The 17,303-nt window shown below is 38.2% G+C and overlaps 1 protein-coding gene across 1 annotated transcript in view; it reads left to right on the forward strand.

Annotated features, from left to right (window-relative positions):
• RAB8B (RAB8B, member RAS oncogene family) overlaps nt 1–16,187 on the forward strand; it is a 60,788-nt gene extending 44,601 nt beyond the window's left edge. Inside the window, exons 2-8 of the mRNA XM_045067527.1 lie at nt 640–700; nt 3,178–3,238; nt 5,461–5,538; nt 6,475–6,564; nt 7,762–7,827; nt 10,663–10,713; nt 11,763–16,187. Of these exons, the coding sequence (XP_044923462.1) occupies nt 640–700; nt 3,178–3,238; nt 5,461–5,538; nt 6,475–6,564; nt 7,762–7,827; nt 10,663–10,713; nt 11,763–11,855 (500 nt within the window). The 3' untranslated portion in view covers nt 11,856–16,187. The remainder of the gene's footprint in view (nt 1–639; nt 701–3,177; nt 3,239–5,460; nt 5,539–6,474; nt 6,565–7,761; nt 7,828–10,662; nt 10,714–11,762) is intronic.
• The last annotated feature ends 1,116 nt before the right edge of the window (nt 16,188–17,303 follow it).

Genomic DNA, 17,303 nt, shown 5'->3' on the forward strand with positions numbered 1-17,303 from the left:
CAGACCTAGTCATAAATAGTTTTTAAAGTTCTCCAGGTAATCCTACAGTTCAGCTATTTCAACTCCAGCCTGTAAGCAGCAGGAAATGTTTATTAAATTGTACATAGGATACTTGGTAGCTGTATAAAATAAATATGTAGGTTTTCCCGTCCCTGAGCAAAATAGGCAAGTTTGGGGCCTTAGGGTTTTGTTTTTCTCCTTAGCCACTTGTAGGTTTTAAAGAATACATGGCAGGAAATGGAGGAAGACATTCTAAAGAGGTCTCATGGCATTTTTTAGGGAAGACTGGGGCAGGAAGGGTAGGAATCATTGTTTGTGTATATTTCAGGAAGCCGAGAATATGGCATGTTCTCAGTCTATCTAAATTATGTCACTTCGAGGGATGTGATCCATTTGTATCAAAATAATGAGGCATATAATACATTGCATTTAACATGTGTGGGAATTCTTCGCAGAGTAATTAGCATTCCTTTCTTCAGCCTGTATTCAGAGGAAACATACCATTCACACCCTCTCTGTGTTCACATTTTCCAGTGCGTTGGAGAGCTTTTTTTTTTCAATAGAAATCTTTGTCCTTTTCCTAATAAGACTTGGATTATAGTTGGAGAAATTTAGCATTTCTTTTTCTTTTTCTGGCAGGAATTGATTTTAAAATCAGAACAATAGAACTGGATGGAAAGAAAATTAAGCTTCAGATATGGTAAGTTAAAAAAAAATTATACACAGAGTTTCTACCTTAATTGGAATGGAAAGTGGGAATTAAAATGTGAATTGTGGTAAGTTAGTGGTAAACTGTGAGAGCTAAAACATCTTTTCTTTACCACAACCAAGGGGGAGTGGGTGAGTATTGAAAGGTATCTCCACCAAGAATGGGAAGGTAAGGAATGGTCTTAAACCTGGAAGAGATCTGAGAACTCATTTTTCCCAGACACTAATTTTGTAGGAAGGAAAGAAAATCTAAAGAGTGTACACACTTTTTCACTGTACTTGTTGCAGCTTTGAAATCAGATAAGGCAAAAGTTGTCACATGGTAGGAACCCTAAGCAGGTTCTTTTTAAGTACAGATCTAGATTCTAGGTTCTGCCTCTCAGCTGAGGGCTTGGGCCGATTGCTTCTCTTTTTAGGTCCTGTTTTTCCTCATTGGTTAATTGGTTGGTGAGCCTGAAGATATCCAAGAGCCCCTGCAGATCTAACATTTTATTATTTGCTTTCATGTGGCTTCTCTTTAAATTAAAAAAAAAAAAATGAGGATCACTGAACCCATCTAATGTGTGATGATGACAGCAGTAGTCAAAGCTTAGAAATTCAGAGCAGGCTAGATTAAGAAGCAGGCAGGGCAAAATAGTAAAATAATATATATCAGCTTTTTCCTTAGGCCATTCTTTGAATCTCAGAACCAGGGTATAACTAGAGCATCATGTTGAAATCCACTGGTCCTTCTTTAAAGAGGAAGAACCTAGGACTTAAGAGTGGTTAAGTCCATCTGAGGAATTCTGTCTGGGTTACTGATAAAGCTGAGACAACTCCCCAGATCTGGAGCATCTTGACAGCTTTACATATCAGCCCAGGATAATAGTTCCTGGTATATTCATTGGGAAACATAGTGAAGGTTACCGCAGGTTGCCCTTTTCATCTATTGATATTTAGTAAGAGACCAAATATTTTGAAGATCTAAAGAAAAAGTCTAAGGGAGAAGCAAAGAGAATTTCTGACTCAATGCTGAACGGTCCTGACCATGAATAAGAATTGAATAAGAGTTGTTACTAGGAGCCTGTGGGTAGTCAGCTAATTAGAACCAAATATAATATCAGAGCATTCTTAGCAGCATGCTAAGTCTTCACAACCTGTATTTAGTATGGCAGGGGTTTCTCCTCTGTCCTCACTGCAGAGCTGATTCTAAATCCAGTAGTGTGTGAGACCAAAATATGGTTAACTGGCTCCAAGATGCTTGGCTTCTGTTTTCCGCATGGTGTGTTTGCCATATACCAAGCAGGTGCTCTGGGTATCTAATCCTGATCAGTGAGAGAATGGCAGAAGATGACTGTGGTGGGAAGCCTGGCCTTGCCCTAAACCTCTGAGACCAAGGATGCTTGAGGTTCATTCAAGGGGCTGAGCCATTTAACGGTTCAGTGGTAGACCATAGCCCAGCAGAGCCTGTTGCCTCTTCTACAGAATGAGGATAAGTGTCTTACTGCTACACTGGGCTATAGTGGGTCTCACATGAGCACAGACAAATGTATTTTCTAAGGTATAAATAAACATTAAGGTATTAATGTTTTTAATTTGCTGTATTTCCCTTGGGCCTCCATCTCTTATTTGGGTTGGTATACCAACGTGTATTTCTACAAATGCCTCTCTTTTGTGGAATTAAGTTGTACAGTTTCGTTTGCCTTAGTAGCACAGGGAGAGAATTAGTTCTGGTGGTGCATAGCAAATTTAGAAATACTGATTTTCCCAGATATCAAGGAAATTTGACTCCCTTTATAGGGATCACTTCAAGCAAAGTATGAGAAATTTTGAATTTTTCAGAATGAATTTTAAGAGAATGCCACCAACCAGAAAGCAAGAATACATGAACGTGTATATAGTCTTGAGGTGTTGTTCATATCTTAAAGTGTTCAGAAACATTTTCATCCATTCTGTGTGAAACTCCAGGCTCCTATTTAATCCCAGGCTCTACAGCTGACAAAGTTCTTGAGGAGATCCATTTTAGTGTGCTCTGCTGAGCAGAATTCACACAGTAGTAAGTGCAACCCCATTGCTTGCTTTGTACAGAAATCAGAGAGCAAAATGCCTTAATCATTGGGCATTTACAAAAAGGATTATAACAACTTGCAGGGGTCCAAGAATTTAGAACTATTCTCTGTTCTCTCCCACATGTATTTGACTAATAGAACATGCCAGTTCCTAGCAGGGCCATGTATTTTCTCGTTGCTGCTTTTATCATCAAGGTCCAAGTTTCCCACCAAAGTCATTGTGAGCTCCTGACAGGCCTCTGTGGCCACCTCCGCCTCCAGCTCACAGACACACAGCATGTTCCCTATGCGGCTCGTTCGCCTTGCCCTTGAAACCATTGCCTTTGTGAGCCGCCCAGAATTCTCTCTACAGCTTAAGGTCTCTCCTCAGCAATGCTGGTGACAATTCTAAAACCACTTTCTCCTTTGTTTCAAATTTTAGGGACACAGCAGGTCAGGAAAGATTTCGAACCATCACAACGGCATACTATAGAGGAGCCATGGTGAGTGTGTTTGAGAGTTTTTATAACTCTTCAGGTGAGAGTAAAACATGCATATTCATTTCTCAGGGTTTTAGGATCCAAGCTACAGTCTAGCATAATGCAGGAGATAGGTTTTGGGATGTGAAAACAAGACATTTAAAGGGTTTTTCTATGCTCTCTGTTCAGTAACTGCATGCTTTGACACTGGTCTTCGTAATACTCATCAGGTTATTAGTTTATAGATATTTTGGAACTCCTCCACACATTCTGAGCAGTTATATATCTTAGTGGAAGCTGGGAGACCAGTTAAAGGCAATGACGGTAATTCAGGCTAATAGACGAGAATAGGAATAAGACCGGGCTTAGGAGTTGAGGGGTCAGAATCAGGAGATCGTGTGGTTTTTGGGCCTATAACAGGTTTTAGTGACCCTGGCTGTGAGGAGGTAAGTCTCAGGGTCTGCTTGGGCTGGCTGGCAGGGTTGTATCACCCTTTATCAAAACAAGGGTATAAGGAGGAAGACAGGATTTGGAGGGGACAAAGACAGCCTTGTGTTTTACTTAGTTGAGTTTTTGGTGACCACACGGGACATTTGGGAGCTGCTATCTGGTCATTGGTCTCCAAAACACATCTGACCGTGTTTTCTTCGGCTTCGTCTTGTGCCGTTTTGCCATTGGATCTATGAACTCTTACCAGGCTGCCTCTTTCACTCAGTCCAGTGGGTTCTGGGCCATTCTCGTCAGCAGGGTACTTAACATTTCTGCTGTGTGCCAGGCACTGTGGGCTTTCCCTCTTCACCACAGCCTCAGCCCTATGGCCCAGTTCAAGTCTACTCAGACCTCAGGTCTTGGCTTTACTGTCATTTTCTCAGGGAAGCCTTCCCTGACCACCTCATCCCTTAGCCAGATTAGCCACATCTGTACTCAAAATTCCCCATACTACTTCATAGCAACTGTCAAAGTTGTAACTAATTGTGTAATTATTGGTTTATTGTTGTCTTTGCTAGCTGGCCATAAGAGGAAGGGGCCTTGTCTATCTTGTCCACTACTGGTAACACAAAGTATAAGATCAGGCACATAGTGGGGGCTCACTAAATATTTGTTGAATGGACAGACAGATGGGTAGATCTAGCACTTAATACAGGAGGGTGGTCTGGTGATACAGATTTTGGAATCACTACCATGTAAGTGTCAGTTGATAAATTTAGGAGATAAACTATTTAGAAATACCAGACATGGGGTGCCTGGGTTGCTCAGGGGGTTAAACCTCTGCCTTTGGCTCAGGTCATGGTCTCAGGTCCTGGGATCGAGCCCCGCATCGGGCTTTCTGCTCACCAGGGAGCTTGCTTACCCCCGACCTCTGCCTGCTGCTCTGCCTACTTGTGATCGCTCTCTCTGTCAAATAAATAAAGTCTTAAAAAAAAAACCAGACATGAGGATCTTTAAAAATACAATGACAATGCCTTTCATTAAACCTGTAAAACAAATGTATTATGTTTTAAGTGTCTGCAATTTATGTAGACGGATAGTGATATTTTGATCAGCCCATATTTGAAGAAATGATTTTATTTTTTAAGTATAAAAAGAAATAACTTTTTTTTTACTTTATTTTTTAAAAGATTTTATTTATTCATTTGACAGAGAGAGATCACACAAGTAGGCAGAGAGGCAGGCAGAGAGAGAGGGGGAAGCAGGCTCCCCGCTGAGCAGAGAGCCCAATGTGGGGTTCGATCCCAGGACCCTGAGATTATGACCTGAGCCAAAGGCAGAGGTTTAACCCACTGAGCCACCCAGGTGCCCCCAAAAGAAATAATTTTTAAAGCAGTATAGTTATGATCTTAGTATAGGAGTAAGAAGCAAGACATTTCTACTTGCAATAATAAAGTACACAATAGAAGTGATTACCTTTTTCTCTAGTCACTATCTCTGTTTTAACTGAAACACTCCTTTAGCTCCATTTGGTACTGATTCTTACAATGTGCAGTCAGGTAGAAAGGGTGTATCACCCTCACCATAATCACTAATTCATTAAAAGTAAACTGTAAAAAAAATGTTTACATACTATTCACACAGTGAGACAGTGGAAGAATTTGTTTTTCCTTCTTTGTACTTTAAAATTTTTATTATAAATCTCTTAATTAAAAAGACAAAGGACAAAGCAAAGATTTCTGGAGGGTAGGAGTACACTGACACTGTATTCTATAACTTTAAATGTATGACGTACTCAATAAAGGTTTTTCTTACAGGGAATTATGCTGGTCTATGACATCACAAATGAAAAGTCCTTTGACAATATTAAAAATTGGATAAGAAACATTGAAGAGGTATGTATGAAGGAGAATGATGATACAAGAGAGGAGTCCTTCTGGGTGCTTGCGGAGGACTCCTTTCTCTGGAAGAGGCAGCTAAGCTGCTGAGAAGTACACCAGGGGCAGCTGAGGCCCCCTTGCTCTGAGGAGCACAGCCAGAGTGATCTCTGGTGCCATAGGTCGAACTGCTGTATCCAATAGGGAGCTACACACAGCAGAGCAGTCTCACTAAATTTTAAACTTGGGTCGGATCTTGAAAATAATTTAATCCAAGTCCCCATTTTACCCATGTTGAAAACTGAGGCCAGAAAGAAGAGACTTGCTTGTGCTCCTCTAGCTTTAAAGTCTGACTCCCTGCCTCTTGCTGTCTGACTGGCAAAGACATCTCCCTGTTCCATCAACTTAGCATTTTTCCCTTCTAACCTTTTCTTTATCATTAGATATTTTAAATTTGGTTTAATTCCAGATTGACTGGTATTAAGACTTTTTTTTTAATGTCTTTAACATTTCAGAAAGAAATCTGACTTTAAAATCATTTTGTACACATTAATAATAACTGACAAGATTTCATATTTTAAGTAGTTCAGAATCCAGAATACTATCCTCATTGGCTTACTCAGTACTTACTTTTTTCCTTTTTTGACCCAAACTAGTATTTGGAAGTTTTGTTGTTGGATAACCAGAAGTTCTACTTCTGTTTGTTCATGTACCAAAGAAGGCACAAGAATGACTGTAAGCCTTTGGGGAAAAAGTTCACATAGGCTCTTATGCTGTACCTTTTCCCTCCTCCCATCTTTTAAATTTTTCCCTGCATCAGGCTTTGTGTGGAGCGAAAGATTATTTTTCTTATTATTAAATTTATGGATATGTTTCTGACAGGTTAGGATTTGTCTGTTGAATAGCTGTGTTTTGCTCTGGCTGTTTTTACAACGTACTATTTTCTCCCCATAGCATGCCTCCTCAGATGTTGAAAGAATGATCCTGGGTAACAAATGTGATATGAATGACAAAAGACAAGTGTCAAAAGAAAGAGGAGAGAAGGTAAATTTGAACAGAATGCGTAAAGATTAGAATCTATTCACACAAAGCAGTTATTTTCTTAGTATTACTTAATTATTGATTTCAGTTTGAAGAATATCTGTATTTTAATCCTTTAAAAAAAAACAACAAAGAGATGTAATCCATACTTGAATAGTATGAATTAGTATTCGAGATCCAGCTCCATATATTGTGTAGTCATGACTCATTCCTGAAGAATTTGCTGTTTTCTGGGAGATACAAATTGGTCCTTTTTCAGATTCCTGCAGCTGAGAGTTCAGGCTATTTCTTCCATATCCGTGTGAAAATGCCCAGTTTTAAAGGGCAAATAAATCATTCTCTTCAATTAAAAGCGATCAGATAGGTGAAGCTTAACCAGTAATCACATTCCAATTCATTATTTTTTGCCTAAAACTGTTTTACACCATATTAGATTTAGGTCATTATGATTAAACTACTTTTAATTCATCAAGCTATGGATGTCATTTATGGTGTTTTCTATTTTGTACCCTGCAAAAAAAGCAAGAATTTATTACATGTACATATTTATTTCTATAACATTTTCTAAATTAACTTAGAGTCTTCAGTTTTTAAGTCTTAGAATTTTGCTTTGGCCTTTTTTTAGTGATGCATGCAAAATGTATTTTGTTTTTAAATCTGACTGCAAACTATTTTTCTGTAAGAACATTCATTTAATCTTGCTATTTTAAATAAACTGGGAACTTTTGGGGAGTAGATGGAAATAGAAACCAAATAAAAACGAAAGCAGTGAGTACTTAGTTTTTTAAGCTTTCATTCTTTATGTACCATTTATTAAAAAATAATTAAAAGTCAGAATAGTAACTGTTAGAGAGTTGTACTTTGGGAGCAGGTGAAAGGGGTCAATGAATCCCAAATTAATGGTAGGAGCAAGTATCTGTCTCACGCTTTTTCTTGTAAGCATATTAGAGAACTAAAGCATAATAGAACAAAAGAATAATTTAAGTCATGTCTTGAGTGGAAGCACTGCCATTTTACTTATGATGATTAAGCTAGCTATCTACATTTCAAACACATAGAAGAAAGCAAAGAAATTTGAGAACCACAAGAGTTTTCAACTAGATCCTCTACCGTTGGGACTTTGAACAACCTAGAAAAAGGAAATGCTTTATATGTTGAAGCAACATGAACAAAATTTAAATGTTTCTGTTTGTCTTTCAGTTAGCTATTGACTACGGGATTAAATTCTTGGAGACAAGTGCAAAATCCAGTACAAACGTAGAAGAGGTAAGAACGAAATGTTCGGTGACCTGTTATGGGGTAACGTTAGAGCTTAGATGCTTATGTTCAAGCAACTCTCCAAAGTTGTCATTTTCTTAGTGAATGCCTTCTGTGAGCTCCCCCTCCATTTTGTGAATTTTTGTGCTTCTGATTTTTATGGGGACCCAGGTTGTTGAATTTCTAGCAACCAGCCCCCACATAGTCTATATGAGATTGCTTGATTAAGATTCACTGAGCAGAAGGTAGAAGTTCCGTTCAAGCTCAGCTTTGCCCTTTGTTTAGGAAGCTAGAAATCCTGCACTCGCCGAACAAGCACAGTGTTTTCTGCTCATTTATCATGGTTCGTGTCATCCTATAGTAGCCTGTAGCAGGAGAATCTTAATTACTTTCATGTCTGTACTCTCTCAAGAGAGAATTAAACTGATTATTGAACAGATTTCCTTAGATTGAGCATGATACATTGTAACACAACAGCATTTGGTAGAAATAAATGTGTTTATCAGAGAGTAGTTTTAATAAATTTTCAGTAAGTTGTTAAAGACAAATCATCTAGAGTCTTCTAAGACTAAATTTTCTTTACCAAGGGCAGTGGTTGATAATATTTTCTTTTTTAAAAACATTTTTTAGGGAAGCCTGGGTGGCTCTAATGGTTAAATATCTGCCTTCAGCTCAGGTGGTGATCCTGGAGTCCTGGGATCGAGTCCTGCACTGGGCTCCTTGCTCATCGGGGAACCTGCTTTTCCCTCTGCCTGCTGCTTCCCCTGCTTGTGCTCTCTCTCTTTCTGACAAATAAATTAATTAATCATTTTTTAGAATTTATTTGAGATTGAGAGTGAGAGAGAGAGCGCATGAGAGGGGAGAGGGTTGGAAGAAGAAGCAGACTCCCCACTGAGCAGGGAGCCCGATGCGGGACTCGATCCCAGGACTCCAGAATTATGACCTGAGCCAAAGGCAGTTGGTTAACCAACTGAGTCACCCAGGCGCCCCATTAATAACATTCTTAAGACTTGTAAAAATGATAAGTGTGTGTTAATACGTGCATCTGAATGAATAGTAATACTGATGGTTTCATTTCATTTCATTTCTTAGACTACCACCATCCACCATAACCATTATGGCTTAAAATTCAGATTTAAGTGACTTTATTAGCTAAGGGACACGGTCAGAACTTTTTCTTCGTGTTTTTAATATCTACCACTAATTGTTTCTGGTTGGCTAATGGGTGTTAGGAAACAGGAAGCTTCTGTTGATTTATTTACACAAGCATAGAGGAGCAGAAAAATGCTTCCTTCTGCTGCCACTAAAGGATTTCCTTACATCAGAAAGAGGGGAACCTCTTAAGTAGAAACAGGAGAAAACTTGTGCCCTGAGATGGCCCAGGTAGGGTTTCTTCCACAAAGTGAACTCTGTACCCTGGCTTAATGGAGCAGGCTTAGGTCTCTGTTTGTGGCTGCACTCTGAGGCTTACAGAGAGCTGTGAGCTATGCCAGTACAGAGCTGGGAGTTGCCCGAGCTGTTTATTCTGACCAGGTATTTGGCAGAAATTAGTAGCTTTCCCAGAGTTTTAATTTAGTGTCGCTAGCTTTTCCTAGAAACTGGGATGAGCTTCCTTCAAAACTTAGAATCACAGGTAACCAGTGTGACAGTGCAACATTGGTAATAAGTGAGGAGAGTGGTTATCATGCTGTTTCTCTTTGACTTGGTTGGACATAAACCTTCTCCTGAACATCTTTGGGGGCAATAGGGTGGTTGGGAATAAAGAGACCGACAGTTGTGGGTTTAGCATGGAGACAACCAAAGATTCTTTAAGAGTCTTGGCTCTGTAGAGAGGCACCTGGCTGGCTCAGTCAGTGGAGCATGTGTCTTTTGATCTTGGAGTTGTGAGTTCAAGCCCCATATTGGGTGTAGAGATTACTTAAAAATAAAATCTTAAAAAAAAAAAAGTCTTGGCTCTGTAGAAACAAAGTAGAAATGATAGGTTTAAAAAAATACTTCATTTGGCTTACAGCACACTAGGCACAAAATGTCACTGAGATTACTCAGATTTTTCCTCTTTCTGTTTGAACTTAATTCCACGGTAGGGAATTGAGCTGAGCTAAGACATAGAAGATGATACAATTCTCAGGTACAAGAGTGAAAGCAATTTGAAAGAGAGGATATTGGGGATAAAAGGTAGAGATTTTTGTGGAAACAGATTCTAGAGCTCTAGCATAATTTATTCAATTATTAGACATATTCAGCATCTCCAAGACAAGACACTGCACCCTGCTCTGAGGACCTGCAGTGACCTAGAGCCTCTGCCCCCACAGGTGCTTTTGTTGCACTGAGGAAGGTTCCTATTACTCAGCAAGGGTCGCATGAGGAACTTGTGCTAGGTATTATGTGCAGAAAATATTTGATGAGTGAATGAATGACAGGGTTTTAATTTAATTTAATTTATTTATTTTAGCAAGAGAAAGAGCATACATACACGAGCAGGGGGAGGAGCAGAGCAAGAGGGAAAAGGAGAGGGAGGTAATCTCCAGCAGACTCCATGCTGAGCACAGAGCTCAGTCCCACGACCCCAAGATCACAACCTGATCTGAAACCAAGAGTCAGATGCTCAACCTACTGAGCCACCCAGGTGGCCCATGATTGACAGTTTTATAATACTGGAAAGTGTTCATGATATCATTGAAAAATAAGATACAATATTCAGGTATATACTACAATTACAGTTATGTTCTTTTCTCAATTAAAAAGTGTCAAATGATATTTTATAATGAAATAATGATAACATTCTACATTTCTATTTTATAAAATATAAACATACATTAATAAAATTTTTGGTTTTACCTTTAGGCATTTTTTACACTTGCACGAGATATAATGACAAAACTCAACCGAAAAATGGTTCGTATCACTTTTTTTACTTTCATTATGCTATTTGTTAAATTTGTTTTTCTTATTTTTGCTGTTTATTTATTTGATTAAAAGGATAGGGCTGTTTGTAACATAGTCACAGTGACTCATTTTTTTCCTGACTCACATATTCACCTGATTGAATTTTGATTCTTATTTCTGTTTCTTATGAACGGTGGCTGCTTCCATTCTTTCATCTAATTCTGTAGGCGGTCCTTAATGGAATTTTGACCAGCATAATTAAAATAATAATGACACAAATTACATTTTTGCCAAGACATTTTCTAGTTTAGTTTTAACATGACAGGTATTTATATGTACATGTAATGATGATCTTAAAGTTACTAAAGTTCACTTTTTTTTAAACTTTTTTTTTTTAAAGATTTTATTTATTTATTTGACAGGCAGAGATCACAAGTAGGCAGAGAGGCAGGCAGAGAGAGAGAGAGAGAGAGAGAGGGAAGCAGGCTCCCTGCGGAGCAGAGAGCCCGATGCAGGGCTCAATCCCAGGACCATGAGATCATGACCTGAGCCGAAGGCAGCGGCTTAACCCACTGAGCCACCCAGGCGCCCCGCTAAAGTTCACTTTAATTAGAAATGATGTCAGTGATGAATTGTTAAGAGTACCTTGAAAGTTTGTTTTCGCCAGAATCCTTAATATAACTGCATACTTTTAATTAGCAACTGTTCTTACCTCTGGAGGATTGCCTATACCAATATCCTAACATTGTTTCCATCATTACCCTTGAAACTTTACACTCCAGTGGCTGTTTTTCTGAACTGGAAATGGGAGCTTCCCATCTAATACATTATTAATTTAAAGGTGCTAGCCTAAAATATGTTATGTTTCTCATTTTAATCCACAACTTCCAAAGATATGGACAACATCAGAGCCTGACAAGTCCCCTTTCTAATAAAATACTCTACCAAAGACACATTTGTGGCATAGTTTGACATTTGTACATTTTAGATAATCAGGATCAAACCATGAAACTTTTATTTCCTTGGTAACTTCATCTTCCCTTTCTTCCCTTTTTTAGAATGACAGCAATTCATCAGGGTCAGGTGGACCAGTGAAAATAACAGAGAACCGATCAAAGAAGACCAGTTTCTTCCGTTGTTCACTACTTTGATGAACTCAGTTTCTGAGAGACTGCAGCACACCTAAAGGACCTTTTCCTGCTTCTCTGAAAGCACAGGTCAGCCAGCCTCAGAATCACACCGCCTGGCTGCTGCTGAGAGCACCACTGAACCTAGACTTCTCGACACAGAATGCCATGTGGATTCCAGCCTCATGGCCTATCAAGTTAACAGGCTCCTTTTTTCAAACATGGAAGCAATGAAGTGGAGACATATGCAGGACTTAACTTGTTTTTCCTTTGGTTTGTCCCAGAAGCTGCTATCTTTTCTTTTTCACTTTGCACATCAGTGTTAGCCTATCCTTGCTACAGCACAGTTTCAGACTCATATTTGCACACTTTTCCTCATTATAAGTTCTAGACAAATTTGTGCACCTGGGGATGCTTGGAAAAGTAAAACATTTAAAGCAGGTTAACATACTAAAATTAAAAGAAGTTTAGTCTGGGTCACGTGGCCAGATAGAATTTTTTTAAGGGCTCTAATTTGTGATTTCCTTAAATAAGAATCATTAAATTCTGATAAAAGTGATCTTAAAAATTCATTTAAAATGTCCTTCTATTCATCAGAGGCCATAATTCCTTTATTTCTTCAGGTTATTTAGAATTTTGCTTCATTCCTGACCTTTTTGTTGGAAAGTTTGGGTAGCTGAATAAGTCACTTTTTCAATTGATTACCTCTCTGATCACTAGAAGCTACATTTGGAAATCACCTTAATATTGCGTTTCCTGGGGGTTATATTTACTGTTCTCTCCTATGTTTGACCTCTTGTAACCACTCAGTAATCAAAAACATAACGTATTTGAACATTGTTGTCTGTTTCTAATTGTGAACTTCTTGAGCTGAAATTTTACATAGGCAGAGAGATGTACCATTTAGATCTTATTTTAGCATCTTATTGTCGTTCTGTCATATCAGCATCATAATACATGCAATGTATTTTTTCTTAAGTTCACTCTTTAACTTGCTGGTTTCGTTTGTAATACCCAGTCTCTACTGTGATCCCTGTCTGCAAAAGTTAACAAGTATTGGATTTAGATTTTTGTTTGTAGAAAGCTTACCTATAGGGAGATAGATTAACTTGTTGATATCAAGTGTAACAGAGGTAGCTCTTGGTAATGGTAAACAGAATGATTTTTTTGTTCTGTTTTTACTTGAGCTCCCTTCTTCTTCTTCTCCCTCTCCTCCTCCTCCTCCTCCTTCTTCTTTAAACAAAGGTAATTAGGCCTAGTACAGCCTCTAGGAAAAGTCTTTCCTTTTTGTTAGAGAAAATAGGAGCAAGGCTTTCCATTTTAAAACATCTGTTATTGAATGTGTAGAACCTGGTTCCATCTGTTTGGGTTTATTGTTATAGAACTCGGTCCAGTCATTTGGGCCAAAACCAGCCAAAAGCTCAGCTGCCTTTCTAACCAGACAGTGGTACTGGGATACCTTTTGTAGATGAAACCTTCACATAAGAAAAAAATAAAAAGCTATTTAGCGTTAACTTATGTGCCAAATTCAGATCATGTTGTTGTTATTCTAGCCTTCGATGTCATAATACAGCAGGGAGTAATGAATAGGTGATTAGGGAAATGAATTCTGCCAATAATTATCCTTCCTGTTAGGCTTTTTTTGTTTCATGAAGGTTACCATCATGCTTGAGAGTTGAGAGTGGAGATGAAAATGGAAATGGATTGCTTGTTCAAGCAATGGATTCAAGCAAATGGATTGCTTCAGATCAAGACATAACTAATTGGAATGCTTGGACCCATCAGACCTTTACTGTTGTTTGAAAACTTGTGTACAGTTTAGCAGCTGCAAATATACCAGAGCTATTTTTGATGGATACACTAAACTTCATGTTGGCAGATCTCAGCCTTCTTGATTTTGTTTGTTTGCATTTACCTATAGGCCTACAGGCACCTGGTTATGTCCCAGTCTAATCAGTAGTTGCTTGATTGAAAGTTGATTGTACATCTACCATATTAAAATTAGCTCAATTTTTGGAAAGAAAATATAATTTCTTAGAACCATCTCTTATTGACTAATTTTCTGAAAAAGATCCAAGCAGTTAAGCTTTCTGAATGGTAACGAAATACTTTCTAAAAGGCAAGTGCTAGGACACCATGTATGAATGTAATTCTCCTAGTAATTTACCTCTGACTATTTGGTGTCTTAACACTTTGGTTTATATCTCAGGGGTTGTCTGCAAACCAAAACTGACATATTCTGTGGTTAGCTTTTGTTTTTTTGTTTTTAAATACAATGCTTTGCTTTTGTTTCATTCCTTCTCTCTTCTTTTGTCTGATGTGGGTTAATAGTTAGTCTCCACGATCTTCCCTTTGAAAGAGCCTGTAAAAGTTAGATGAGTCTAAAAGTGCTCTTTGAAGTAGCAGCAATTTGGAGGTAGATCCTCTGTTATATAGAAATAAATCATCCTTGCTATTTTCTTATGTTTAGCTTTGCTAAATTGTATATAATTTGAGCTAAGACCATAGGAAGTTCACTTTCTGCATGGTAAAATGACCCAATAAATATTCCACTTTGCTTAATAATGTACATATAGTGCATTATTTTTTCTATGTGTAGATGAATTTAGTGACAGATAATTGTCTGTTCCCTGCTGAAACTGAAGAAAGCTAGTTTGTGTGAACATGTTTGTGGTCTTATGGGCAAGGTACAGAAAGGCGTTGGCAGCAGTATTTGTGGTTCGGGGGCTGCACGTGACTATCAGTGTGCTGATTCTTGACAATGATTGGACTAGACCTTTTCAAGTAGAGTCTGAGGATTTCAGACACTGAAAATGTGCTGTAACTCAGTAGCATGTAAACCAGTTGATTGTAAAACGTTTCACTGGGAATTTATTTTAGCTATGTTTTACTTCGTACAGATTATGAGAAAATAATCCACCTGTGCATCGGTTAGGAGGTGCTGCAGGGTTTCTTACTATTTACATGAACATTTTGTGCAGTCTTTGTTATAAATGTTCAGAAGACTATACTCTTTACTTTGAAGGACTATTTTTTCATTATACCTCATTTAGCTAACTAGTATTCTAATACCTGGTAGAAAACCAGTGAGCCAGCCTTGAAGCCTCCAACACCATTTAGATTATATGTTTTGTTTTGGACTAAAGACATCATTGGAAAAGGTAGGAGATAGCTTACTCTAGAATAGAACATACATGTCATAGCCACTAGTGCGAACAAGGTATGATCTCCCTGTCTCCCTTAAGAAATTTAGCTGTGCAATATAGATGAACGTTTGCAGAAATTTCTAAGTAAGAGATTATAATTCCATTTTACAGATTCTGAATGCTGAGAATCTGTATTAAGACTTATAAAGTTTTTCCTGTGAACAGTAAGTGATGCATTTAAGCAGATTTTTTTTTCTAGTTCATGACTTAGCTTTCTTTATAAATTTAGTACTTAATCTTTAAAGATGAGCTTTTAAGCTTCAAATTTTAATACAGCATTTCATTATGTTGGTTTACTTATCTCAGATTTTAAACACTCATTTCTGCCATCAGGTTTTTTAGAATTTTTCTTCTAACAGAAAAGACATTCCTTTTCCCTTCTTGTTATATGCAAAGAAGGGGAGGGAAATGGAATGTCCAAAAAAAAAAAAAAAGAGAGAGAGAGAGAAGAGAAATTTCTTGTCCTAGAGGGACCTAGAGGGAATATGCTAATAAAATTTTAAATCCCAGCACAATTTTACAGAGAATCAGTCTTTTTTTTTTTTTTAAGACTAATAAAATTAATACGAGTCCTGTTCAGTCTGAAAAAATTCTAAATGACTGAAATTTACAGAAGTGAATATCAGCAAATAATTATTTTAGGGATATTTTCAAATTTTACTTCATTTTTTGAAATGCTTGTGCCATATGCGATTGCATTTCTTATTGCCAAGAACTAATAGAACTTCTGGTTTCATTTTCTTACCTTTTTAAAAATGTGAACTTAATTATTATAATTCATTCCTATGGCCTTACAGATGGGTTATATTTTGTTTTTTGCAGCTGACACTGCAGTTCCTTTAGTGCAAAATGCCATAAACTATTTTACTAAAATCATGCCCCCAATGGGAAATACTAGTTTTTCCATAGATTTATCCTTCTGTATATGTTTCAGCATATTTTATTTTTGCTTCAACAGCTTAATGTGAAAAGCTCCTGCAGATAAAGTGAACCTGTCATGTGGTTAATCTTGTTTAAGCCAATTCATTAACTGTATACTGATACTGATGCTGTGGTTTTGTTTTGTTTTGTTTTTAAATGGATTTTATTCCAGGTGAACTTTTTTTTACAGTAATGTTCGTCTAAAATAAAAACTACATAATGAAAATAACTCATGACTCTGAAATGAATTGCACATTAAAAAAAAACGTTTCTTCAGATTCTTCAGAATCTACGTGTTTGATTCAAACCATGGTAGGTTTGAGATATTTTAGCAAACTTATCTGACTTGGAATTGCTTAAAGACTCAGAAAAATTGAAGTGCCTGGCTGGCTCAGTCATTAAGCGTCTGCCTTTGGCTCAGGTCATGATCCCAGGGTCCTAGGATCGAGCCCGCATCTGGCTCCCTGCTCGGCAGGAGCCTGCTTCACCCTCTCCCAGTCCCCGTGCTTGTGCTCTCTCTCTCTTGCTGTCTCTCTGTCAAATAAATAAAATCTTAAAAAAGAGAGAGAGACTCAGAAAAATGGCAGATCTCCTGCTCTTACCTAGATCAGAATACATTGAGGTGATTCTGTTACAGAATTGTTACAGAATGGCAGTCTTAAATTGATCATCCTTCCCTTCTTAGTCCTGTCAAGTTTAGTTTCTGTTGTTTGGTTTTCACTTCCAAATGCCACAGATTGAGACTCCAGCCCTGTCACTATTCTCCCACAATGGTTGTGCACATTCCTGGTCGTAGCCTTTCGCATTCATCCCCAGCACCATTTTGAAACTTCACTGTTCTCAAGTTTCCCACTTCTCTGCCTTTACTCTTGATTAGTCTTTCAGTTCTTGTTTCCCGGAGAAAAGCATCAGTTAGCCATCTCTTCCTCTCTATCCTATGGCCTACCAAGGTCCAGTACCCAACGCCACTCATCCTCCCTCCTTCCTCTTGGGGCAGAAGCATCCCTTCTCTTCTGTGCCTTTCTCACCACTGCCTCTTTTCTGCACTCATCCTCCCACCTCTGCCCTTCAGAGAACTTGAAGCTCTTTCTCTTCCACCTTCACACTCTTATCCCATGTTACACCTGGCCCCTCATCTGAGCACCCTAATGCCACAGATGTTGGCCTCGTGTCTCTCTCCCCTATTGCCCTTTTTTCTCTTCTTCCTGTTGTAGCTAAGCTTCTTCAAAGAGTTGCCTACAGTTACCATCTTCACTTTTTTGTTTTTCCTTCATTTCTCAGCCTGCTCCAGTCTGGCTTCCTCCCCAGCCACTTCACTGACAGTAGCCTAGTTGCTGAAGTCGCA

The sequence above is a fragment of the Mustela putorius genome, unplaced genomic scaffold, assembly GCF_011764305.1.
Source record: "Mustela putorius furo isolate JIRA1106 unplaced genomic scaffold, ASM1176430v1.1 tig00003896_pilon_pilon_pilon, whole genome shotgun sequence".
Classification (NCBI taxonomy): domain Eukaryota; kingdom Metazoa; phylum Chordata; class Mammalia; order Carnivora; family Mustelidae; genus Mustela; species Mustela putorius.